We start from the raw sequence: 27,727 nt of genomic DNA on the forward strand, positions 1-27,727 counted from the left end.
CAGCAGAGGAGCCTGACTCTTGGAAAACTAACAAACAGAAAGGAATAGTACCAACATCAACAAAAAGCATGTCCACTCAGAGACCACATCCAAAGGTCACCAACATCAAAGACCAGAGATAGATAATCCATGAAGATGGGGAGAAACCAGAGCAAAAAGGCTGAAAATTCCAAAAGCCAGAACACCTCTTCTCCTCCAAAGGATCACAACTCCTTGCCAGCAAGGAAACAAAACTGGATGGAGAATAAGTCTGATGAACTGACAGAAGTAGGCTTCGGAAGTTGGGTAATCACAAACTCCTATGAGCTAAAGGAGTATGTTCTAGCCCAAATGCAAGGAAGCTAAGAACCTTGAAAAAAGACTAGATGAATTGCTAACTAAAATAACCAGTGTAGAGAAGAACATAAACGATCTGATGGAGCTGAAAAACACAGCAAGAGAACTTCATGAAGCATACACAAGTATCAGTAGCCGAATCAATCAAGCGGAAGAAAGGATATCAGAGACTGAAGATCAACTCAGTGAAACAAAGCAAGAAGACAAGATTAGAGAAAAAGAGTGAAAAGAAAAAAAGAAAGCCTCCACGAAATATCGGACTATGTGAAAAGACCAAATCTACATTTGATTGGTGTACCTGAAAGTGATTGGGAGAATGGAACCAAGTTGGGAAACACTCTTCAGGATATTATCCAGGAGAACTTCCACAACCTAGCAAGGCAGGCCAACATTCAAATTCAGGAAATAGAGAGAACACTACAAAGATATTCCTCAAGAAGACCAACCCAAGACACATAATCGTCAGATTCACCAAGGTTGAAATGAAGGAAAAAATGTTAAGGGCAGCCAGAGAGAAAAGTCGGGTTACCCACAAAGGGAAGCCCATCAGACTAACAGTGGATCTCTCTGTAGAAACCCTACAAGCCAGAGAACACCACAAAAATATTCCTCGAGAAGACCAAACCCAAGACACATAATCGTCAGATTCACCAAGGTTGAAATGAAGGAGAAAATGTTAAAGGCAGCCAGAGAGAAAAGTCGGGTTACCCACAAAGGGAAGCCCATCAGACTAACAGTGGATATCTCAGCACAAACCCTACAAGCCAGAAGAGAATGGAGAACAATATTCAACATTCTTAAAGAAAGGAATTTTCAACCCAGAATTTCATATCCAGCTAAACAAAGCTTCAAAAGCAAAGGAGAAATAAAATCCTTTACAGACAAGCAAATGCTGAGAGATTTTGACACCACCAGGCCTACCTTACAAGAGCTCTTGAAGAAAGCACTAAGCATGTAAAGGAACAACTGGTACGAACCACTGAAAAAACATACCAAATTGTAAAGACCATCGACACTATAAAGAAACTGCATCAACTAACAGGCAAAATAACCAGCTAGCATCATAATGACGGGATCAAATTCACACATAACAATACTAACCTTAAATGTAAATGGGCTAAAAGCCCCAATTAAAAGACACAGACTGGCAAATTGGATAAAGAGTCAAGACCCATGGGTGCGCTGTATTCAGGAGACCCATCTCATGTGCAAAGACACATATTGGCTTGAAATAAAGGGATGGAGGAATAAGCAAATGGAAAGCAAAAGAAATTAGGGATTGCAATCCTAGTCTCTGATAAAACAGAATTTAAACCAACAATTATCAAAAGAGACAAAGAAGGCCATTACATAATGTCAAAGGGATCAATGCAACAAGAAGAGTTAACTATCCTAAATATTTATTCATGCAACACAGGAGCACCCAGATTCATAAAGTAAATTCTTAGAGACCTACAAAGAGACTTATACTCTCACACAATAATAGTAGCAGACTTTAACACCCTACTGTCAATATTAAACAGATCAATGAGACAGAAAATTAACAAGGATATCCAAGACTTCAACTCAGTTCTGGACCAAGCAGACCGAATAGACATCTACAGAACTCCCCATCCCAAATCAACAGAATATATATTCTTCTCTGTATCACATCACACTTATTCTAAAACTGACCACACAAAAGGAAATAAAACACTCCTGAGCAAATGCAAAAAAACAGAAGTCATAACAGTCTCTCAGACCACAGTGCAATCAAATTAGAACTCAGCATTAGGAAACTCACCCAAAACTGCACAACTACATGGAAACTGAACAACCTGCTGCTGAATGACTACTGGGTAAATAACGAAATTAAGGCAGAAATAAAAATGTTCTTTGAAACCAATGGGAACAAAGGCACAGCATACCAGAATCCCTGGGATACATTTAAAGCAGCGTGTAGAGGGAAATTTATAGCACTAAATGCCCACAAGAGAAAGCCAAAAAGATCTAAAATTGACACCCTAACATTACAATTAAAAGAACTAGAGAAGCAAGAGCAAACAAATTCAAAAGCTAGCAAACAAGAAATAATTAAGATCAGAGCAGAACTGAAGGAGAGAGAGAAACAACACATCCTTCCAAAAATCAATGAATCCAGGAGCTGGCTTTTTGAAAACATCAACAAAACAGATAGACTACTAGCCAGACTAATAAAGAAGAAAAGGGAGAAGAATCAAACAGACACAATAAAAGATGATAAAGGGGATATCACCACCAATCCCACAGAAATACAAACTACCATCAGAGAATACTATAAACACCTCTGTGCAAATAAACTAGAAAATCTAGAAGAAATGGAGAAATTACTGAAATAATATACACCCTCCAAAGACTAAACCAGAAAGAAGTCGAATCCCTGAATAGACCAACAACAGGTTCTGAAATTGAGGCAGTAATTAATAGCCTACCAACCAAAAAAGTCCAGGACCAGACAAATTCACAGCCAAATTTTACCAGAGGTACAGAGAGGAGCTGGTACCATTCCTTTTGAAACTATTCCAATCAATAGAAAAAGAGGGAATCCTCCTTAACTCATTTTATGAGGTCAGCATCATCTTGATACCAAAACCTGGCCGAGACACAACAAAAAAAGAAAATTTTAGGCCAATATCCCTGATAAACATCGATGCAAAAATCCTCAATAAAATGCTGGCAAACCAAATCCATTAGCACATCAAAAAGCTTATCCACTATTATCAAGTCGGCTTCATCCCTGGGATGCAAATCTGGTTCAAAATACACAAATCAATATATGTAATCCATCACATAAACAGAACCAATGACCAAAAACAAAAACAAACAAACAAAAAAAAACCTCATGATTATCTCAATAGATGCAGAAAAGGCCTTTGACAAAATTCAACAGCCCTTCATGCTAAAAACTCTTAATAAACTAGGTATTGATGGAATGTATTGCAAAATAATAAGATTATTTTTATTATTTTGGCAATATCATACCAAATGGGCAAAAGCTGGAAGCATTCCCTTTGAAAACTGGCACAAGATGAGGATGCCCTCTCTCAATACTCCTATTCAACATAGTATTGAAAGTTCTGGCCAGGGCTATCAGGCAAGAGAAAGAAAGGGTATTCAATTAGGAAAAGAGGAAGTCAAATTGTCCCTGTTTGCAGAGGACATGATTGTATATTTAGAAAATCCCATCATCTCAACCCTAAATATCCTTAAGCTCAGAAGCAACTCCAGAAAAGTTTCAGGATACAAAATCAACGTGCAAAAATTACAAGCGTTCCTATACACCAATAGCAGACAAAGAGAGTCAAATCATGAGTCAACTCACATTCACAATTGCTACAAAGAGAATAAAATAAGTAGGAATCCAACTTACAAGGAATGTGAAGGACCTCTTCAAGGAGAACTACAAACCACTGCTCAAGGAAATAAGAGAGGGCACAATCAAATGGAAAAACATTCCATGCTCATGGACAGGAAGAATCAATCTCGTGAAAATGGCCATACTGTCCAAAATAATTTATAGATTCAATGCTATCCCCATCAAGCTACCATTGACTTTCTTCAAATAATTGGAAAAACAAAGCTACTTTAAATTTCATATGGAACCAAAAAAAGAGCCCATATAGCCAAGACAATCCTAAGCAAAAAGAACAAAGCTGGAGGCATCAAGTTACCTGACTTCAAACTATACTACAAAGCTACAGTAACAAAAACAGCATGGTACTGGTACCAAAACAGATATATAGACCAATGGAACAGAACACAGGCCTCGGAAATAACACCACACATCTACAACCATCTGATCTTTGACAAACCTGACATAAACAAGCAATGGGGAAAGAATTCCCTATTTAATAAATGGTGTTGGGAAAACTGGGTAGCCATATACATAAAGCTGAAACTGGATCCCTTCCTTACACCTTATACAAAAATTAACTCAAGATGGATTAAAGACTTAAATGGAAGACCTAAAACCATAAAAACCCTAGAAGAAAACCTAGGCAATACCATTCACAACATAGGCATGGGCAAAGACTTCATGACTAAAACACCAAAAACAATGGCAACAAAATCCAAAATTGACAAATGGAATCTAATTAAACGAAAGAGCTTCTACACAGCAAAAGAAACTATCATCAGAGTGATCAGGCAACCTACAGAATGGGAGAAAAATTTTGCAATCTATCTATCTGACAAAGGGCTAATATCCAGAATCTACAAAGAACTTAAACAAATTTACAGGAAAAAAACATCAATAAGTGGGCAAAGGATATAAACAGACACTTCTCAAAAGAAGACATTTATGCAGCCAACAAACATGAAAAAAAGTTCATCATCACTGGTCATTACAGAAATGCAAATCAAAACCACAATGAGATGCCATCTCATGCCAGTGAGAAAGGCGATCATTATAACATCAGAAAACAACAGATGCTGGAGAGGATGTGGAGAAATAGGAATGCTTTTACACTGTTGGTGGTGAGTGTAAAATAGTTCAACCATTGTGGAAGATAGTGTGGCAATTCCTCAAGGATCTAGAGCTAGAAATACCATTAGACCCAGCAATCCCATTACTAGGTATATACCCAAAGGATTATAAATCATTCTACTATAAAGACACATGCACACATATGTATTGAGGGACTATTCACAACAGCAAAGACTTTGAACCAACCCAGATGCCCATCGATGATAGACCGGATAAAGAAAATGTGGCACATATACACTATGGAATATTATCCAGCCATAAAAAAGGATGAATTCATATCCTTTGCAGGGACATGAATGAAGCTGGAAATCATCATTCTCAGCAAAGTAATACAAGAACAGAAAACCAAACACAGCATGTTCTCACTCATAAGTGGGTGTTGAACAATGAGGACACATGGACACAGGGAGGGGAGCATCACACACAAGGGCCTGTTGGGGGGCGGGGAGGCTGTGTGAGGGATAGCATTAGGAGAAATACCTAATATAGATGACAAGTTGATGGGTGCAGCAAACCACCATGGAACATGTATACCTATGTAACAGACCTGCCCGCTCTTCACATGTATCCCAGAACTTTAAGAATTTAAAAAAAAAAAAAAAAGAATTAAAGAAAAGTGTGACAACAAAATCAGTAAATAGGGATTCTGAAGAAGGGGATAAAAAATATAAAAAAGAACCAAAAATAAATCTTTCTGTTAAAGATTACAAGAAATTAAATGAAAACTTCACTAGAGGAGTCAATACCAGATTCAAAATGGCAGAGGAATCAGTGAACACATAGATCAATAAAAATTATCCAATCCAAAAATAGAGAAAAACAAGACTAAAAAAATGACCAAGAACTCAGACTTGTGCGATAACATCAGAGTTTCAACATACATGCAATGGAAGACCAAAAGAAAAGGAAAGATAGATAGGGCCAGAAAAACTATTTGAGTAAATAATAGCCAAAATTTTCTCACATTTTTCATACGGACAAATAAGCGTCAGAAATGACAGTTGCATATGGATTACTATTTAAGACTGTGTATATCTTTTTTCATATATTTTCTTATCTTTAAAAATTCAAAATTGTGTAAAGTGAAATTTATAATGCGCTTTATTGGATTTAGAGCATATAAAATGTAATGTATATGGTAATAATAACAAAAAGAAAAATGGAGGAAATAGAGCCATATTAGGGCAAGATTACAATACATTTCCAGAATTAAGTTAGCATCAAGATGCTAATTAAGCTAGCATCAAGATGTATACTATCATCCTTAGACTAGCCAGTAAGAACATAATTAAAAAAATAGATAAGACATCAAATACAGAATACTTCAAATTACTCATTTAATATATAAGACTGTCAAGTAGAAACAGAGATACAAGAAACACAGGAGACCTTATATAAAAAATAGCAAAACAGTCAATGTTACTTCAGCCATATCAATAATTACATTAAATGTGGAATAGTTTAAACACCTCACACAAAAGGCAGACATTGTCGGATTGGGAAAAAACAATATCCAACTACACACAATCTATAGGAAACACTCCTTCTATTCAAAGACATAAATTACTTGAAAGTAAAAGAATATGAAAAGATATACCATACAAACATTATCCAAGAGACAGAAGCAATGGCTATTTTAAGAAACAAAATAGACTTTAAGCTAAAACATACTGCTAGAGTGAAAAAGAGACATTTCATAATGATAAGAAAGTCAAAATATGAGTATGATAGCAGTTAAGAATGCATATTCACTAACTACACAGATTCCAAATATATGCAGCAAAAACTGACAGAATTTAAAGAAGGAAAAGAAAAATATAACAATTATACTTGAAGATTTCAATATCTTATTTTCAGTAATTGATAGTATACCCAGGGAAGTATCCACAAGAATACAGAATACTTAAACAACACTGTCAAAACTAACTTGCTGTGTATACAATATTCCATCCAAATACTATAGAATACATTTTCCTTTGCATAGACAATTCTCTAGGATAAACCACATGTTAAGCCTGGAGTAAAAAACTGCAGCATATTGGATAAACCCAGCCTGCCACAATTTTGTGGGGGATAGGGGGAGAGGAATAAATAAAGTTTTATTGGAATACAACCCACAATTATGCATTTACCTAATGCTGGGGGAAGCTTTCACACTACAACAGTGGAGTTGGATGCTGCAGTACACACCATGTGACTTGCAAACCAAATATATATATAATGGGGTTTTATTTAAAAAAAAAACAAAACACAACTATAACCTCTCTGGTAGGCCATTAAAAAGTCCTAACAAATTTAAAAGGATGAAAATCAAACAACATATTTTATCTAATTACAACAGAGTTAAATCAGAAATGAATAACAGAAAAAAAATCTTAAAAATCTCCAAGTATTTGAAAATGGAACAACACTTCTAAGTAAACTAAGGGTCAAAGAAGTAATCACAAGAGAAACTGAAAGATATTTCAAGAGAATGAAAAATTTTGTAATATAAGGAAAAAGCTGAAGGAATAACACTTACTGTTTTCAAAACTTAACGGAAAACAACCAAAATCAACATGATATTATTGGGCAAGAAAATAGGCATACATATCAATGGATAATAATTGAGAGTCCAAAAATAAATCACATAATAAATAATACAATAAAAGTGCTATGACAATTCAGTGGGATAAAAGATCATCTTTTCAAGGAAGAGTGCTGAAGTAATTGGATATTAACATGCATAAAAGTGAATTTATATCCTTTTCTCATATTATACACAAAATTTAGCTTTAAATAGATCAAATACTTAAATATAAGAGCTAAAATCCTACAATTTTTAGAAAAAAAAGATAGAAGAAAATCTCTAGGACTTCACTTGAACAAATAGTTCTTAGATGAGACACCAAAAGCACAAACCATATAAAAATAAATCGATAAACTGAATGTAATCAATATTTAAAATGTTTGCACTTTCAAAGACAATGGAAAATGGAAAGACATTAACAAAATGGAAAGACAGCCATAGACTGGAAATACATATGTGCAAATCATTTATCCAGCAAGGGACTTCTATTCAGAATATAGGAATATCTGCTACATAAAAAGAACTATTACAATTCAAAAATAATAGATAAAAAACAATTAAAAAATAAAGGATCCTTACAAAAATTAACATACTCTTACCATCCGATCCAGCAATCACATTCCTTGGTATTTACCCAAAGGAGTTGAAAATATGTTCACACAAAAAACTGCACACAGATCCTTAAGCAGCTTTTTTCAAAACTGTGAAAACTTGGAAGCAACCAAGATGTGGTTCAGCAGATGAGTGGATAAATAAGCTGTAGTACATCCAGATAGTGGAATATGACTCAGGATTGAAATGAAATGAGCTATCAAGCCACGAGAAGACATGGGAGAAATTTAATGCAAAAAGTCAATCTGAAAAGACTACATACTATATGATTCCAACTATATGGCACTGTGGAAAAGGTAAAACTATGGAGATAGTAAAACGATGAGTGGTTACCAGGGGTTAGGCAAGAGAGATGAATAGGCGGAACACAGAAAATTTTTAGGGCCGAGAAACAAGTCTGTCTGATACTATAATAGTGGTTTCTTATTAGATATTTGTCCAAACCCGTAAAATGTCCAATACCAAGAGTAACCCCTATGTAAACTGGATTGGGGTGGTGATGTGCTGTCAATGTAGGCTGATCAATTTTACTAAATGTATCACTCTGGTGCTGTATGTTGATAATAGGGGAGGATATGCATGTGTGAAGGCAAGGAGGGAGTTTAAAAAATCTCTGTACCTTCCTCTCAATTTTGCAGTGAATCTAAAACTATTCTAAAGTATAAAGCCATTTTTAAAAAATGGAGGATGGAGGAGATATTGGAATAGATATTTCACTAAAGAATTAATACAAATAACTATTAGGCACATGAAAAGATTCTAACAGCATTAGTCCTTAGGAAAATGTGAATTAAAACCCAACTTCACTAGGATGCCTATAATCAAAAAAGACAGACAGTAGTGACAAGGGTGTGGAATAAAGAAGACTCATCATTGTTGCTGGGAACATACACTGATAAGGCCAACTTGGGAAATCACTCTGCAGTTTCTTAAAGTGTCAAATACAACTTACTATTCAATCTAGCAACTTGACTCAGAAAAATTAAAAAAAATTAAAACATATCTATACCTACAAAGACATTTATATGACTGCTCACAACATGTTATTCATAATAGCAAAACAGTGGAAACAACCCAACTGCTCATCAACCGGTGAATGGATAAACAGAAGAGATATAGCTATAAAATGGGATACTGTTCAAAATGAAAAGGAGCACAGTATTGACACAAAACGCAATGGATAGACTTTAAAAGTGTTACAGTAAATAAAAAAAAAGAGTCAGAGGCAGCAGACTACTGATTATATGATTCAGTTAATGAAATATCCATATAAAGCAAATTTACGTAGACAGAAAGCCATCAATGTTTTCCTAGGTGGAGGTTTTGAATGCTATTTTTTTTTTTTTTTTTTTTTTGAGACGCAGTCTCACTCTGTCACCCAGGCTGGAGTGCAGTGGCACAATCTCAGCTCACTGCAACCTCCACCTCCCAGGTTCATGCCATTCTCCTGCCTCAGCCTCCTGAGTAGCTGGGACTACAGGCGCCCGCCACCACGCCCGGCTAATTTTTTGTATTTTTAGTAGAGGCAGGTTTCACTGTGTTAGCCAGGATGGTCTTGATCTCCTGACCTCGAGATCCGCCCGCCTCAGCCTCCCAAAGTGCTGGGATTACAGGTGTGAACTACCCCGCCTGGCCTTGAATGCTAATTTAACTGAAAATAAGCATGAGAAAATTTGGGGGCAGGTGCCAGAAATGTTCTAAGACTTATTTATGGTACCATTTGCAGAAGTCTATAAATTTACAAAAGAATCATAGAATTCCATACTTACAGTGGTTAAGTTATATGAAATGTAAATTACACTTCAGAAAATGATATTTAGAAAAACAACAGTGTAAAGTTTAGTCTGGCAGTGAAAATTGGGGAATGTTAAGCAATATAGACAAACCTATCAGTGAATGATTTTTTTAAAAAAAGAAAGAGCCCAAAGATAGAAAATTGAAAAGAAAAGTCTACTTTGACATGAAGCAATGTGAGAAATGTGTGAATGGCTGATTTATTCACAATACATTGGCTTTGCAGCCACTAATACTTGTTACAGGAAATGGCTGTAAGATTTATGTATAATAGGATTATGCATGCTGAGTTATAGCATTTAATAGTATTTTTACATAAACTAATAATGCTGCAGTAATCAGCAAAGTCTTCTGAGGTCCTCTCAGAAATCTCACATTTCAAATGATAGGGCTAGCTTTATATCACTTCTGGTAACAAGAGCTGGGGTACTCAAGCATAGACTGAAAGATTTAGACTGTTGGGAAGCATGTTTCCATGGGTCCCTTGTGTTCCTACATGTCTTGCCACGAATTGTGAGAATATAAGGCCCTAATTGCTCTTTACCTGGGCCATTTCTCAAAGTTGTGCTTGCAGCAAACAACCATTGAAGAAGCGACACCTCCTCCCAAATCAAGAGCTGGCTTCCTTATTAGATGTTATAAGGTGGTAATTTCACTAGATTTGGCATTCCTCTCCTATGTGTGCAGGCATCCATTAGTCCAGTAGAAACTGGGGTTTCGGGAACCAGCGAGAAACCATGCTGACACTCTGGCTACTGTTTTTGCTGTGAGCAATAAAGTATTTCATCTCCGACCCAGAAGTCTCATTTCTTGTGTCAACATCCGTAAAACTGTATCAAGCTAAATTTGCCAGCTTGCAAAAGGGCAAAATGTCAGATCTTTGGCAGCTCTTGACATCTTGACAATATATCTTACTTAAGCATAAAGACAAAACAAGTCTAAACGTTAAAGCCTGGTCTTTATTACATCATTAGGATTTGTATTAGTTAAATTACATTGCTCACTTCCCATAAGTAGGTTTTATAAAATCTGTATTTGTAATTCTGTGTGGCCTAGAACAGTGTATTAGAAAATTAAAAAGAAGTCAATGGTTTTGAAATCTAATTACAAACTTAATTCTGTGATAAAGAAAATGTTAAACCAGATTCAGTAACCTGCTAAGTATTTTAGTTCAGCTAATTCTACCTGCTGAAGTAAGAGGCCTTGGATGGAAAGGATCTGAAAGATCCTTCAGGAAGACCTGAAAACAGTAGTCTAGCACTCATCCTTGAACAGTAGCAATGGGTGAGGCAAGAATATCATCTTTGGACACAGAATACTAGGTTCAAATTCTAGCTCTGCCACCTGTTTGCTATGTAAACTTGGTTATACAATGTAATCCCTCATGGTTTCAGTCTCAATTTATACAATAAGGGCTAACAATAACATCACCATTATTGTGCTATAAAGATTAAGAAATGTCTATGTGTAGCACTGTGCAGGGGCCTAAATGCACTTCTCAACCTTTGTTAGTCAGTCTTACTCAGGAAACGGCTACAGGAGAAACTGGAGCTCACCTGTGGGAGGTCAGCACTGCAGCACAGCCTTCCCGAACCTCCTTCATTATTGTTTGCCATAGGTACCGCTTAGAGCAGGGATCCATCCCAGAGCTGGGTTCATCCTGGAGGAAAGGCAATACAGAGTAATCAGCATTTGAAAAACACAAATAGAAATATACACAACGACATGGGAGGCCAGTCCCCAGGTGAAAGAAAAATCTCTGCTCTGGCTCTAACAGGCACCTCTCCAGCTGGTTTTGTTACACTCTGCTCAACAAAGCCAGAATGATAGGGGAACGTGAGAGAGCAATGAGTGAGTGCCTGACTCCTCCAGCCACGCAGCATGCTACCCAAGAGTCCCACTTCTTTCTCACCTCATCCAGAGAAATTCAAAAAAGAGATCAAAATTATGTATATAAAAAAGAACCAAATAGAAATACTGGAGCAGAAATATAAAAAGAAATAAAAAATATAATAGAGAATGCCAAAAGCACATTTGATCAAGCAGATTAAAAACAAATCTGTGAACTTGAAGGCAGATTATTTGAAATTATCCAGGCAAGGAAAATTAAAAAAAAAAAAAAAGAATCAAGAAGAACAAAGAAAGCCTAACAGGGTTTATGGCACATTATCCAGAGACCTAACTTTTACAATATGAGATTTACAAAATAAAAAAAGGTGAGAAAAAGGGGCAGCCGAATGCTTATTAAATGAATAATGGCTGAAACATTCCCAAATTTGGATAAAGAGAAAGACATTTGAACACTGAGATATATGAAGCTTAAAAGTTCCCAAATAGCTTCAACCCAATGAATTATTCACTGAGATACACAATAATCAAACTGTCAAAAATGAAAAGCAGAATTTTCACAGCAACACGAGGAAAAAAAAAAAGGCTCATTACATATATGAACAAGGCTATCAGTGGATTTTTCAGAAGAAATGTTCAGGATGGGGAAAGAGTGGGCCAATGAAAGAAAAAAAACCTACCAAATCAAAAATACTTTACCTACTTTACCCAGCAAAGTTGCTCCTCAGAAATAAAAAAAAGAAAAAGAATTTCCCAAACAAAAGCTGAAAGAGTTCATTTACACAATACCTGTCTTAAAAAAAAATGCTAATGAAGGTTCTTCAAAACAAAATAAAAGGATTCTAATTAGCAATATGAAATTATAAAACTCACAGTAAAGTTAAGTATATAGCCAAATTCAGCATACTTTAATGCTTTAACGTTGGTGTGTAAATCACTTCTAACTGTAATATTCAGATTAAAAGACAAAAAAAGTATTAAAAATAACTATAGCTACAATAATTTTTTAATGGAAACACAATATAAAGAGCTGCAAATTGTGACATCTAAAACATAAAATGAGATGGTTGGAAGTAAAAGTGTAGTTTTTTTAATGTGACATAAGTTCAGTTACTATCAGGTTAAAAATAGACTTTTGTAACTATAAGATGTTTTATATAGATACTTGGTAACCACAAATAAAAAACCTACAGTGGATGCACACACACACACACACGCACACAAACACACACACACACACACAATTAAAAAAAAAAAAAAAACAGAGAAATGAATCAAATTATACCAACATACCAACACACAAAAAAATTATCAAATAAAAACAGTAATAGAGGGAAAAAAAAGAATAAGTAGCTTTAAAAATAGCCAGAAAACAATTAACAAAATGTCAAGAATATGGTCTTGCCTATTAATAATTACATTAATTGTAAATAGACAGTATTTGCCAATCAAAAGGCATAAAGTGAATGAAAGGATAAAAACCAAGATCCAACCTTATGCTGTTTGCAAGAGACGTAGTACAGTTTTTTTGATACACATAGACTGAGTGTGAAACAATAGGTAAAGATACTCCAAGCAAATGATGACCCAGAGGGCATGTTTATCTATATTTATGTCAAACAAAATATGCTTTAAGTCAAAAACTGTAAAAAGAGAAAAGTACAATAATAAAAAGGTCAATTTATTATAAAATGATAAAAGAGTAATTGTAAATAGATATGCACTGAATATTAAAGTAGCTATATATGTAATGCAAATATGAACAGAACTGAAAGGAGTAAAAGACATAACTACAATAATAATATGGAGTTCAAGGCTCCACTTTCAATGATACATTGATTAACCAGACAGTAAATCAATAAGGAAACAACGTACTTGAACTACACTTTAGACCAAATGAACCTAACAGCCATACACAGAATACTCCATCCAACAACAGCAGAATACACATTCTTCTCCAGCACACATAAAATACTCTCCAGGAGAGACCATATATTAGGCCACAAAACAAGTCTAAACAATTTTTAAAAATTGAAATCATATCCAGTATCATTTCAGACCAACATGGTATGATACTAGAAATTAATAAGGAGGAAAACTGAAAAATTCACAAATACATGTAAATTAACAATATGTTCCTGAACAACCAATGGGTCAAAAATGAAATTAAAAAGAAAGTTTTAAAAAATACATGTATCTTGAGACAAATGAAAATGGAAACAAAACAAAACTTACGGGATGAAATAAAAGCATGTTTGAGGAAGAAGTCATCAACATTAAGAAAAAAGAAAGATTTCAAATAAATATCCTACCTTTGCAATTGAAGAAATTGGATAAAGAAATGAACTAAGCCCAAAGTTAGCATAAATAAGAAAAGAATAAAAAGCCATACATCATAAGCCCACAACTAACATCATATTCAACAGTGTAAAGCTAAAAACTTCAAATCTAAGAAGAACAAGACAAAGATGACCACTCTAGCCACTTTTACTCAACATAATACTAGAAGTCCTAACCAGAGCAATTAGTCAAGACAAAGAAAAGGCATCCAAATCAAAAAGGAATAAGTAAAATCATCTTTCCAAAAGCACGATCTAATATACAGAAAACACTACAGACTCCACCAAAAAATCCATTAGAATTAATAAACAAATTCAAAAAAGTCATATGATACAAAATCAACATACAAATATCAATTTTGCTTCCATAAAATAGCAGTGGGTTATCAGAAAAGGAAATTTTAGACAATTGCATTTACAGTAAGATCAAAATGAATAAAATACTTAGGAATAATTTTAACAAAGGAAGTGAAAGATCTGTATACTGAAATCTATAACATTTTGATTAAAGAAATTGAAGACAAATAAATGGAGAGCTATCCATGTACATGGATTGAAAGAATTAATATTTTAAAATGTCCATATTACCCAAAGTGATCTACAGACTCAGTGCTATTCCTACAATTCCATTGTCATTTTTTCACAGAAATAGAAAACCATAATACCGAAATTTATTAAAAAACAAACAAACAAACAACAAAAGACCACAAATAGCTAAAGAAATTAAGCAAGAAGAACAGTGCTGGAGGCCTCACATTTTCTATTTTCAAAATATACTACTATGCTATCATAATTTAAAAAGTATGGTACTTGTATAAAAACAGAAATATAGATTCATAGAAAAGAATAGACAGTACAGAAATAAACCCACACACATATAGTCAATCTTTGACAAATACACCAAAATTGAAACTAGGAAAAGGACAGTCTCTTCAATATATGGCTTTGGGAAAACTGAGTACATACAAAAAATTAAAACTGGGTCCTTATCTTACAGCATACACAAAAATCAACTGAGCATGTATTAAAGATTTAAACATAAGATCAGAAACCAAGAAACTTGTAGGAAAAAAAAGAAAAAAAAAAAGAAAAGCTCCTTGACATTGGTCTTGGCAATGTTTTGTTTGTTTTTTGGATATGACACCAAAAGCAGAGAAAACAGAAGCAAACATACAGTGGTACTCTTTCAAATGAAAGAGTTTCTGCACAAGAAAGGAAAATATCAACAAAGCAGGCAAACTACAGAGGGGGATAAAATATTTGCAGCCATATATCCAATAAGGGGTTACATCCTATATATAGAATTCATAAAGCTGAATAGCAAAACAATAATAATTAAAAATAGACAAAAAACATGAACAGACTTTTCTCAAAAGAAGACATGCAAATGGCCAATAGGTATATGAAAAGATGCTCAACATTATTAATAATCAGGGAAATGTAAATAAAAACGACAATGAGATATCACCTTGTACTCGTTAGAATAGCTATTGTTAAAAGGACAGAAGATAACCAGCAATGGCAAGGATTCGGAGAAAAGTGAGCCCTTATACACAATTGGTGGGAATGTAAATGTACACACATTGTGAAAAACAGTGTGGAGGTTCCTCTACAAATTAAAAATACTACTACCACCTGATCCAGTAATCTCACATCTGTGTGTGTATCCAAAGGAAATAAAATCAATATCTGGAAGCATATCTGCAAGTGCTATATTCATGACAACATTATTTATAAAAGTCAAGATATAGAAACAACCTAAGCATCCCTAAGTGTATAAATGGGAAAAGAAAATGTGTATGTCTCTCTCTCTCTCTCTCTCTCTCTCCCTCTCCCTCTCTCTCTCCCTGTTTCCTTGTCTCTCTCTCTCTCTTTCTCTCTCTTCTCTGGGTGTATGTGTGTGTAATGAAACATTATTCTGCTTGAAAAATAAGGAAATCCTTCCATTTTCAACAACATAAGTGAATCTGGAGGACTTATGCCAAGCATAAAGTGAAATAAGCCATGCATGGAAAAACATTACTTCTTAATGAAATATTAAAAAGTTGAACACATAGGAAGAGACCGTAGAAAGGTGCCAGGCTGTGGAAATGGGGAGATACTTGTCAAAGGGCAGAAAATTTCAGTTATACAGGACAAACAAGTTCTGAAGACCTAATATACAGCATGTAGGGCTGCTATAGTTTGGATGTTTCGTCCTCTACAGAATTCATGTTAAAACTCAATCCCTAATGAAAAAATATTGAGAAGTGTGACCACTGGGAGGTGAACGAGTTTATAAGGTTAAGTGACCTTATAAAAGCACCTGATGAAGGACCTTCACCTCTTTTTGCCCTTCTGACTTTTGCCTTATGAGGACATGTATTCCTCCCCTCTGGAGGGCACAGGGTTCAGGTAGTCATCTTGGAAGCAGGGTTGGCACCTTCAGCAGGCAACTGCACCTAGCAGTACCTTGATCTTGGACTTCCTAGACTCCAAAACTCAAATGTCTGCTCTCTGTTCTTCATAAATTATCCAGTCTGTTATAGTAGCACAGTGGACTAAGAGAAGGACTGTAGGTAACGATGCTGTATTACATAGTTGAAATTTGTTAAGAGGGTAGATATTAAGCGTTCTCATCACACCCAGGGAAAACAATGGCAATTACATGACATCATCAATATGTTAATTAGTTTGATTGTAGTCATCACATCAGAATATTTATGTATATCAAAACACATGTTTAATTCATTAAATATATACCATTTTTATTAATTATACCTCCATAAAACTGAGAGGTGGGGAATTGGGCTATATTTTCATGCCAGGTTGGTTCTCCTTCATGATCTGGCTAGGTAAGCCAACCTTGATGTTTTTAAAATGAATTTTCAACCTCCATAAAATTTCAGAATGATATGCCCTAGGAAGACTTATGATAGCAGAAAAAGGCTTCATTTATTTAGCAACATCAAATAAATTGATACTTCTTAGAACTTGAAGCTTTCTCCTTCGATAGACACCAAAGCATTTCTTATATGAACCACTTCTAGAGAAATCTTGCCAAACTGTATGATGTATTTCTGTGCTTTTATTAGCCAGGGAGTACTAAACACATATTTCTTAAGAGCTTAGGGTCATAAACTTCCCCAAAGAAAGAAACAGATGGGAAGCAGTAGGGGTCGGGGGAGAAGCACTGAACAGAAATATAAATATCTAGTCTTTTCTGCAAATCAAGCAATATATGTGTACTAGTTATAAAAATAAGTAAATAAAAGGTGTGATCATGCAATGCTCAGCATGAGCGTTGGATATGTAATTTACGTTTTCCTGATTCCCTCCTTGATGTCAGCTCTGAGAGTCACTTCTAGTCTCTCTGTTGAGAACTCCAAAGGACTGGCAACAAATCTCTTTAACCTATTGCTCTGAACAGTAACCATCATCATATTCACAAATAGTTACTGTGGTTTACCATCTGCTGGACACTGGGCTAGATGCTTAATGTAGTTTATTTTATTTACTGCTTTCAATGACTCCATGAGACAGATATTATTATCAGGACAATTTTCAGATGAGAAGGAAGCAGGCATAGAACATACAAGGCCAAGTGTTGGGCGGCTGCAAAAGCAAAATTCAATGCTTGTCAGTCAGACTCCGGAGTCCCCACCTTGACCACTGTGCCACAGGTTTGGGCATCCATGGAAAGTTGAGAGCAAGGATGTATCAAAGAAAAGCATGTCATGGTCTGCAGTGAACCAGGTCATGGCTATAGAGCAGCGGCCCCTTCATCCAACTGAGGAGATGCATTGTAAGGGGCTGGGCATAGGGAAATTCCACAGAAAGTAATGAATGCCCACATATTGTTAACTACTCAACATAATCCCGCCTTGTGTTGAAAATAAAATGCAATTTGTGAACTTTAGGATTGTGCAAATGGTAGTTTTTATTATCAGATTCCGGAATATGAAACTATACAATGGTCCAGGAATTTGGACATTGCAAAAGCAAATTTATGGCACCTAAAAAGAATATTCAAGTGAGTTTCCAGGAAACAACCAGAAAATGATGAGACCATTTTCTAACACAGACCTTCTCAATTCCCATTTACTACCCCACTGAAAGGGTGTATTCATTTGATGAAGAAAGATAGAAAAAAAGGAATCTGTTTTGTTTTCCACACTTTTTGACACCCCTCAGACTCTCTACTGGTGTGAAGTCCAAAGATGCACTCTAGTGATTAGAATCCAATTTACGGCACGTAACAATAGCCTTTATTTATTCTTTCAATGGCATTACTTGTATTAACAATTATAGCTGTTTTATGAAATGTAAGACAATTAACTCCATTTCTTGACAAATGTTGCCTCCAATTAATGCTTTGTTTCATTCAAATCAAATTAATTGCAGTCCCCAGACTGATTACAGACTACCTTGTCTCAAGACCATTGCATATACTCTACCCTCTTGCTGGAGTTTTCTTCCTACCCTCAACATCATAGCCAGTCTTCACTCTCAACACCCATCTTCAAGATTCACCATGACAGGTGTCACTACTGCTGTGATAAACATACAGCTCCACAGAGAAAAAGACATCAAAGCAATATTCTAGAGGAAAACATAATGGGTTTCAGATTACAGATGAATTCTAGTAATCTTTTAAAACACTGTTTTAATGTTAAAATTTTATAGAATTTTCAGTTTGACGAATATAAGTGAATCTAGCAAAAGGTATTTTATTTCTGTAAAATTCAAATGATGTTTGGGAAATGTTGGCTTATGGCAAAACAGTTTACTAGTTTGTAGAACCAGCTTTGCAAGTTCTAAAGTTACTTCCCAGAAAAACTCTTAAAATCAGTTTATAAATCAATATGCAATATGTGTCTTATTCCAAGACATTGACATTCCTCTACTCACCAATAAAAGAATGTCAGGTTTCCCCACCAGGGCCAGGGCTGTAGAGAGTTTCCGCTTGGTTCCCCCACTGTAGGTGGCCACAGGTTTGTCCGCATGGGCTTCAAGGTGTAAGCGCCTGATGAGATCTCCAGCAACCTGGAAGAGAGGGATGTGCATGTGCACACCAGCATTCACCAAAGTGCCCACCAGAAACCTGGTCTCAGTCCTCACTCCTGCTTCTCCCTCCCACTAACCCTGCTCATCTTCACACATACAATCAAGTGCATCTCCTGAAACATCCCCCTTCACCATACAGGCAGTAATTGAGAGTGAACAGGTGGGAGTTTTCTGTGGCTGGAGACATTTAAGTGACGGTCAAAATAATCACATCTAGAGTTCAGGGAGCAGGGTGGGCAAGAAACACACTCGAGGTTGGAGGTCCAGATAAATACCCATGTTAAGGTGAGCAGAGACGGGTATGCCAAAAAGAAAACTGAGAAGGAAATAAATAGGAATGAAACTAATGGAAAGAGGTGTCAAAACTTAAAGGGTGAAGACAACCGAAGTAGAACACTTTCTTTATTATTTTAGATTCCGGGTGTCTATGTGCAGGTTTGTTACATGGGTATTTTGTGTGATGCTGAGGTTTGGGCTTCTAATGATCCATCACCCAAGTAGTGAGCATGGAGCCCAACAGGTAGTTCTTCACCCCTTGTCTCATGCCCTCCCTCCACACTTTTGGATTTCCACGTGTCTACTGCTGCCATGTTTGTGTCCATGTGTACCCAATGTTAAGCTGCCCCCTATAAATAAAAACACATGTATTTGGTTTTGTGTTCCGGTGTTAATTTGCTTAGGATGATGCCTCCAGCTGCATCCACGCTGCTGCAAAGGATGTGATTTTGTTCGTTTTTATGGCTGGAGGGAATTTTCAATATTAACACAAGGAAAGAAATAACCCTTTCACATTGAGAAGCCACTGTTAATGTTTGCAAACTCAGAGTTTGGTTTATAAAGTAACTAGAGGTAGGGAGGGGAATGGGAAATATTTCTTATTTGCAACTGCTGAAAACCACTTTGCCAAGTCCCAAGGATGGTGGCAGCATTTGTCAAACCTCACCCCCCCACCAGCCACAGGAGAGTTCAGACCGTACCCAAAAGCCTGGGGTTCACAGCTTCTTTATTCTTCCCTGCTTTCCACCCTGCCAGCTTGTCCCACATCCTAGAAGGCCCAGCCCATATCTCTCATCAGAAAAAATAATTGTCACTTCTTCTGTGTGTTATATGTGTCACCCCTTCTGTGTATTATGTGTCTATAGAATGCTTTTATTTAGCATTTCCCACTGTAATTTGTACCACACTACATTTTCTGTTTCCAGTCTGTCTCCTATGCTGGATTAATTCTTCTTGGGGTCCAAGGTAAGTAACTTTTTTGTTTCGAACTTAGCATAATTTAAAAATGTTGCAAACAATTTTATTTAACTCTTATGACCATAGAAGTATTAATATAGATTCATTTTTTAGGTATCATCATTTAGCCAAATTGACCAAGATCATATTTTAATTCAAATTTAGAAGAGGGAAAACTTCCTTAGGACTAAAAAGATGGGTTAATAATTGTGCATCCCAAATAACTAAATAAATATAAACTAATGTGTATACTCTTTTTGACAAGTGCATAAAAGTTAGGATAATAACAGGATAATGAAGGATAATGAAGCATTAAGAACCGCTACAAATATTAGGATAATCATTACATCCCCCAATAAAATCTTTCAACAGAAATTGTTATACGGCTTTACTTGTACAACTTCAAAATATATTGCAGATGAATGAAGAGGGTCAAGGACTGGTCTTATGGTGAAATAGTATAATTCTAGGAAATGCAGATTTCCAGGCCCCAAAGATACATAAAGATGAAATATTTAATCTCCTCCTATCTGCCTAAGAAAATCTTATCAAGGCCAGTAGTTGGTCTTATTGAAAGTAAAGTCATTTTCCCCAGAATGTTTTATATGAATCATCCTTTTTCCTGGCTCCATTCAGACCAATTATTTCAAATATCACCAGTTGAATAAAAATTCACTTAAGTGAATTCTAAAATATCAAGACAAAACATTTTATTCCTCACAAGCAAACACACACAAATATTAAGAGAAGGGTCATATAAATGAAGAAATATAAATGCCTGGCATTTCAGGAATTAAAGAGATAACAGAAGTAGTAATGTAGCTTCATCCAAATTTTTCTCCGAGAAGAATGGCCAAGAAGCGTAAATCAGTGCTAGATAAACACTCATAATGAGAGATGAAGGAAGGAAACCAGGGAGGCTTCCTGGAAAAGGACGCACACGTCCCCATAAAAGAGAAGAAAACTAAGAGCATTACAGACCCTGTTAGAAAGCTTTATCTGTCGGGAAAAAGCCAATGCAGTCCTTACTTAATGTCATCCATATGTTCTTGGAGACTGCTTTAACTGAATCAACATTTAATGAAACCAGTTTTACCGTAAGCTGATTGGTAGAAACAAAAGTTCCTATGTCATATGTCTGGTCACAAAAACATCTCCAAACTTCTAAATAAAAATAACTACTTCTAAGAGCAAACACTGAAATAAATGTGAGCTACACATACATTTGTGAAAGATTAACAAAAACATGATTTACCCAATTATTCCAGTTCAGGGTTGAGGGTGGTCAGAGTCTATGCTGGAAGCTCAGGGCACCAGGCAGTAACAGCCCTGGACTGCATTCCATTCTATCACAGGGTGCACTCACATGTCCACATGTACTCACCCACATGGACTCAATTTAGACACACCAAAGAAACTAATGTACACAGCTTTGGGACATGACAGAAAACAAGTATACCTGGATAAAACATACGTAGCCATGGGGAGAGCGTGCAAACTCCTCTCCGACAGCAGTCCTGGCAGAAAATCAATTTTATTTTTCCCATCATTGTAATGAAACAATGTTGAACTAAACAACGTTATTTGGAGACCTGCTGTACTAACAGTGGTGAGGCTGGCAAAAATGACAAATTGTGAAGTCGATTTTTTTTGGTTCTTTTTAGACCTATAAATATTACAAGAAAAAGAGAATGAAAATATGCGTGTGTGTGCATGTATTAGAAAGAAATTTTTAGTTACTCTCATCTATGTTATTCAAAGATTAGCAATACATAAATGAAAGCTGATAAACTGACAAATGAAACAAAAAAATAATAATATAAGCACTTGGTTCTGGAGAAATGCACCTGAGAATGCAAGTTACATTTTGAATAAACTTGCCAAATTATTCTTGCACATTTTTATGAAGTTAGGAAATATATATCATGTTTTCCCAGTTTCACAAAAGGTTAAATATTGCACCCTGCAAATTCTGGATTGGTTAACCGTAGGAAAGATTCCAGAGTATACAGGAACAAATGTATTAGTTTGATCCAATGTTTTCTGAATGTCATGTTGTCAGAAAATAACTGAAAATAGCCTAATAAGAAGTATTTTGCTGTACTCTTTTCTGCACTCAGCAATACTGTCAAAGTAATGGCAAAAGCAATGCCTTAGCAATCTCGGTTGGCAAAATACTGCCTAAAATCCCAAAATGTCAAAAGTTCACAGAATCTCTCTCTGCAGTTTGGTATTTTTCTCTCATGAAACTCTAGAAATTGTACCATATTTAAGGCAAGTTACTGGAATGCATTTGTTTTGAGATGCTTTCATTTGGGGATGTATTCGTTTTGGAATGAATCCCAATGGGATATGCACCGGGATGCATAGCCCCAGTGCTTATTCATGTTTGGCACATAGTAGGACTTCTATAAACATCACTGGAGCCAAAATAAATTGCCCTGAGATTCACACATACATCTGCTGGACTCCAAAGCCAAAATGTTTCCACTAGCACGCATAATGGCCAGGTCAACATTTTCTGTGAGATTAAAGATCAAAATGAGTAGTAAAGTAGGGAAAGGAAACCAAGGATTTCAGATGGAAATGTTTATCCTGGCCCTTCCTCTAAAGATGATCTCCTGTCCCCATTCCTACTATCTTATAACTTCTAGCTCCTTCTAGCTAAACTGACTGTGTGAATGAAAGAAAACTTAAAGATAAAAGTCATGCCTTTAGAGAAGATAGGGGGAGGAAGCAAGACACAGTAGGTATATTCCCTGGTAGGCATGTGCAGGTATTAACAAAACTAAGATGATGAGGGGCCATACCTCTTCTATACCAGGGAAAACTAACACGCAGAATTTGCCAAATCTCTTCCCATTTAGAAGTATTGTTTGTTTGTTATGGTATGACACTAACATTAAAACTACCTAGCATGATGGACTCTTACACATTTTCTCTAGCATCCCAGACTGTGTAGCCCTCATCTTTTGCATCATCTGGTAATAACCAAGTGATATAACTTGATATAACATGTTATACAAGGTTAATTAAATTCAGGCTCAAATATGCACACTGCACAAAACTGTGCAGTGTAAATCATGGGAAAATTGAAAATCATGACGTTAACTTGCCGAACCTAAATTCAAGCTTTATAAAGTGGCATCTTATTCTTACCTCACCAAACTTTTGAAAGGTTGGGGAAGTGAGCAATTTGACCATACATAGAAATGACCAGCAAATGGAGCACAGGTGGGCTGGCTCAGCCACAGCATGGGCTCTGAGGGTCCCAGGGAGGGAGGACAGGGGACTGTAAAGCTGAACAAAGGAGCCTCCCAGCAAGCACAGAGGGTCTTCCACTTAGAATCAGAGAACATACAATGGTGGCTGTCCATGTTACAATGAAAATAGATGGCAGCCTGAAGAAAACAACTAAGGTGAGCAGCAGATGTGTCTAAAGATTACCCCCGTATCTATGAGTTCTGAAAGACTCATGAGGCGCACATGTTGAGCCCAACTCCAGCCCAATGGAAAGCCAGGCAGCAGGAGGAGTTCCATGTTAGAGAAGTCATGCACTAACCCCACACAGTTTCCACTTCTTTGGCCACCCCAGGGGTATAAAAATAAGACTGAACTGTTAATACACCAAGAATTCCATCTTATAGAACTAACAACCTGGATAAAATAAATGTCAGAGTAATGTCTTAGTCAAGAACTTGTACCCTGGAGCTGGTTTATATGGTTTCAAAGCAAAACCTTGCCAAATACTAGCCATGTGAATGTGGCCAAATGGCCTAATTTCTCTGGTGTCTCAGTTTTCCTGTGTCTCTGTGTCTCAATTAAACTGTGTCTAATTTCTCAGTTTGTAGAATGGGAATAAGCATCTACTTCATATGGTTGCTGTAAAATACTTAGAACAGTACCTGACATGGAATAAATACTGAAAATAAATACTGAAATACTGAAAGATAAAACTACTGTTTTCCATTACTTTATAATAATTCCTTCTGGACACCTTGTGATAAGCACCTCAGAATGGATATGCCTGTTCTATAACTTAAATATCCCCCAAATATATAGAAGAGAGAATTTTTTTCCAGAAAAGGAGCCAACTCCTTTGGGAACAGATGCAAAAGTGAGCTGACATCTTAGAAACAAGAGCAAGTAGCATTACTGTCTGCAAAATCAGTTACAGTTGTATAAAGGAAATGAAGGCAGTTCCTAATTGGTTACCATTTAAATAACTTTTCTTGGTAGAACAATTCAGAAAAACAAAGTTGTAAGACAGCTGAACATCAAGACACAATTGCCCTGAATGACAGAAAGCACCGACTCTTACTACATTAATGAGAGCTTTTTTCATAAGCATGTTTCCCTCAAAAAACAAAAGCACCAGCTTAAAGCCATTGCCAAGCACCCGCCTCTTTCATCAAAAACTAACAAGGAGGAGCTGACAGAGATAAAACACTGATTAAAAATTGAGCCAACAATTAGTCACGGATGCCAATAACTGTTTAACTACAACCAGCAGGTCTCTGTGGGGTGGTCGGTTATCTTTGCTTTATTAAGACAGGAGATGGGAAAAGGGGCCAGCGTCCTTACAATGAGGTGCAGACATTCTGTTTAGTTTCACTTAAAGTTAGAAAGCATAAATAAGAACAAATGCTGAAGCATTATAAAAACAGAACAGAGAATGAATGTTCATGAACCAGTGAAGGTGAAGGCTATTAGTGTTGTCTCCTGTGAGTCCTAGAATGTTCCCTCTCCCGCAGAATCTAATTGCAAATGCATCATATAAGCCACTTATTTCTGCTTGTAGTTCAGAATCCAGAAATCTGAGGAGCACGCACCCCAGACTTTCTATAATGAGATGCAGAAAAGGTAAAAATGTGCTTAAATAACTGCAATTTTGGTGGCTCACGGTACAATGTCCTGAGCTGTCAATCAATGCTGTCCGCTCTGCTTTGCTGACCTCTAGTCGTGCAGAAGAAGTGGCAGCTGTCTTTTGCTCTCTCACTGCTCCATCTGCCTCTCTCCTGTCACAGGCAGTGATGGGGGTACGGAGGTCTGCAGTTCCTGCCACTCCTTCATTCCCCTAAGGCCACCCAGAAAGGAATCCCCTGGCAGTAGGAATCTGTCCGCCCACTCATCAGGAAGTCATTCCTTCCAACAATTCCCCAGTTTCCACACGTATTTTGTGCCCACTCTTTCATAAGCCCTGAAAATACAGAGTTTGTGATATTTCTTCCTGAATACAAATTAGTCATTCAATAAATGTAAAAGGTATTTAGAGAGGAACAAAAGAGCAAGGAGGATACAAAGTTATAAATGATGTATTTATGTTTTAACTCTGACCACATGACTGCCTCACACAGATGCAGTTTAAATATATAATGTAAATAAGGCAAATTTATTTAATGTTTTCTTCAGTATAATCACATTGGAAAATCTCTTGCAGGTAAGTTTATCTGCTACTACAGTTTCTTCTCCTCACAGGGTGAGAGAGCTGCCTTGGAGCCAGAGGTGGTCACCAAGCATTCCTCAATGGGTCCCTTTATCTAGAAGACCCCAGGGAGATTTACCTCAGGGATGCACTGCCTTGGAATCCCGCGTAAGCTACAGTAATAATGGAGATGTTCCCAACCAGTCAGAAGCTCGTCCAGGGCATCCTGCTGGGGACAGTAGCCAATGAGCACGCCTGCGGCGCCAGCAGAAGACAGGTCCACAGCATCCCTGCAGAGAGAAGCAGCACAGCCTGAGAACAGCAGCTTCCCAAACTGGCATCAACCCATTTTTAAAATGTGGCTCATCAATAACAAGTCCACTGCAGTTTATTCAAAACAATTAGTTCATTTCACAAGAATAAGTTCAATTCACGAGAAATGAAGGATACAAGAAGTCACCCCAAAATAGGCCTCTTTGGCATATGCATTATTTTGAGCTAAAGGCAATTGAAGACACAGGAAGACCAGAAGACACAGGAACAGCTCTTTACCTCTCCTTAACTGCCTAAAAATTGAGTATAAATTGTCTTCTTTTGAAAAGGAAATTCACATTTACAAAGGAAATTTCCATTTGTAAAGATGTCTCCCTACCAGAAAGAGAGCTACTTTCCCAGACAACTCTGAACCAGAGAGACTCTTATCTGCGTAATGAGACAACCCTAATCCAGCATACATTTCCTCCCCTCACCTTCCCATAGCTGGCCTCCCCTGCCCGGGATCCCCAAATCCTTTTCGCTTTGTTTAACCTCATACGGTGTATAAGCCTCAATCATCTGGGAAGCTCCTTGAGTCTTATTTTTTGTGTGAAACTCCTGTGCATACATACATAATAAAACTGTTTTTTTTTAATTAATATGTATTGCTGAATCAGATGGAAAGACTATACTGAGTTTTATAAGATTCTGCCAAACTGTCTGCCAAAGTGGTTGTACCATTTTGAATTCTCATCAGCAGCAAATGAGGGTTCCTATTGCTCCACATTGTTGTCAACATTTAGTGTTGTCGGTGTTTTGTATTTTATTCATTCTATTAGGTATGGAAATGCATTGCATTGTGGCTGTAATTTGCCATTCTCCAATGACATATGATGTCGAGCATCTTATCATGAACTTACTTGCATCTGTCTTCTTTGGTGAGACATCTGTTCACATTTCACATCTTTTGCCCATGTTTTAGCTGTGTGTTTTCTTATGGTTTAATTTTAAGGATTTTGCATACAAGTTTATGTATACAAAACTTTATGTATTTTGTAGACAAGTTTTTTACGAGACATGGGTCTCAAAATTTTTTTCCCAGTCTATGGATTGACCTTTTAATCTCTTAACAGTCTCTTTTGCAGAGCAGAAATATACTTTAATGAAGTCAAACTTACCAACATTTTCTTTTATGGATCATGCTTTTGATATTGTATCTAAAAAGACATTGTCACATCCAAAGTCACCTAGATTTTATCCTATGTTATTTTCTAGAACTTTTATAATCTGCATTTTACAATCAGGTCATAGATCCACTTGGAGTTAATTTTTGTCACAGGTATAAGTTAAGTGCCAAGATTCATTGTCTGGCATGTGGATGTCCATTTGTTCTGGCACCATTTGTTGCAAAGATGACAATTTTCCCACATGATTGCCTTTGTTCTCTTCTCATATATCAGTTGACTGTATTGGTGTGGGGCTATCTCTTGAAGTTACTGAGCCTTTACAGTAAGTCTTAAAGTCAGGTAATGTCAGTCTTCAGACTCTGTTCTTCTTCCACACTGTGTTGCCTATCATGGATCTTTTGTCTTTCCACATGTACTTGAAAATCAGTTTGTTAATATCCACAAAGTAACACTGGGATTTTGATTGGGGTTGCATTAAACCTAACATTCAAGTTGGGAAGAACTAACATCTTGTTGATATTAAATCTTTCTACCCCAAAACATGGAATATCTATTTATTTGGAGCTTTTTTCCATTTAT

The 27,727-nt window shown here is 36.4% G+C and overlaps 1 protein-coding gene across 1 annotated transcript in view; it reads right to left on the reverse strand.

Moving 5' to 3' along the window:
* ABCA13 (ATP binding cassette subfamily A member 13) overlaps positions 1–27,727 on the reverse strand; it is a 505,863-nt gene that overhangs the window by 43,435 nt on the left and 434,701 nt on the right. The window contains exons 56-58 of the mRNA XM_025379476.1: positions 25,846–25,996; positions 18,893–19,027; positions 11,372–11,475 (exon numbers count right to left, since the gene is read on the reverse strand). Coding sequence (XP_025235261.1) covers positions 11,372–11,475; positions 18,893–19,027; positions 25,846–25,996 — 390 coding nt within the window. The remainder of the gene's footprint in view (positions 1–11,371; positions 11,476–18,892; positions 19,028–25,845; positions 25,997–27,727) is intronic.

Source organism: Theropithecus gelada, chromosome 3, assembly GCF_003255815.1.
Source record: "Theropithecus gelada isolate Dixy chromosome 3, Tgel_1.0, whole genome shotgun sequence".
Taxonomy (NCBI): domain Eukaryota; kingdom Metazoa; phylum Chordata; class Mammalia; order Primates; family Cercopithecidae; genus Theropithecus; species Theropithecus gelada.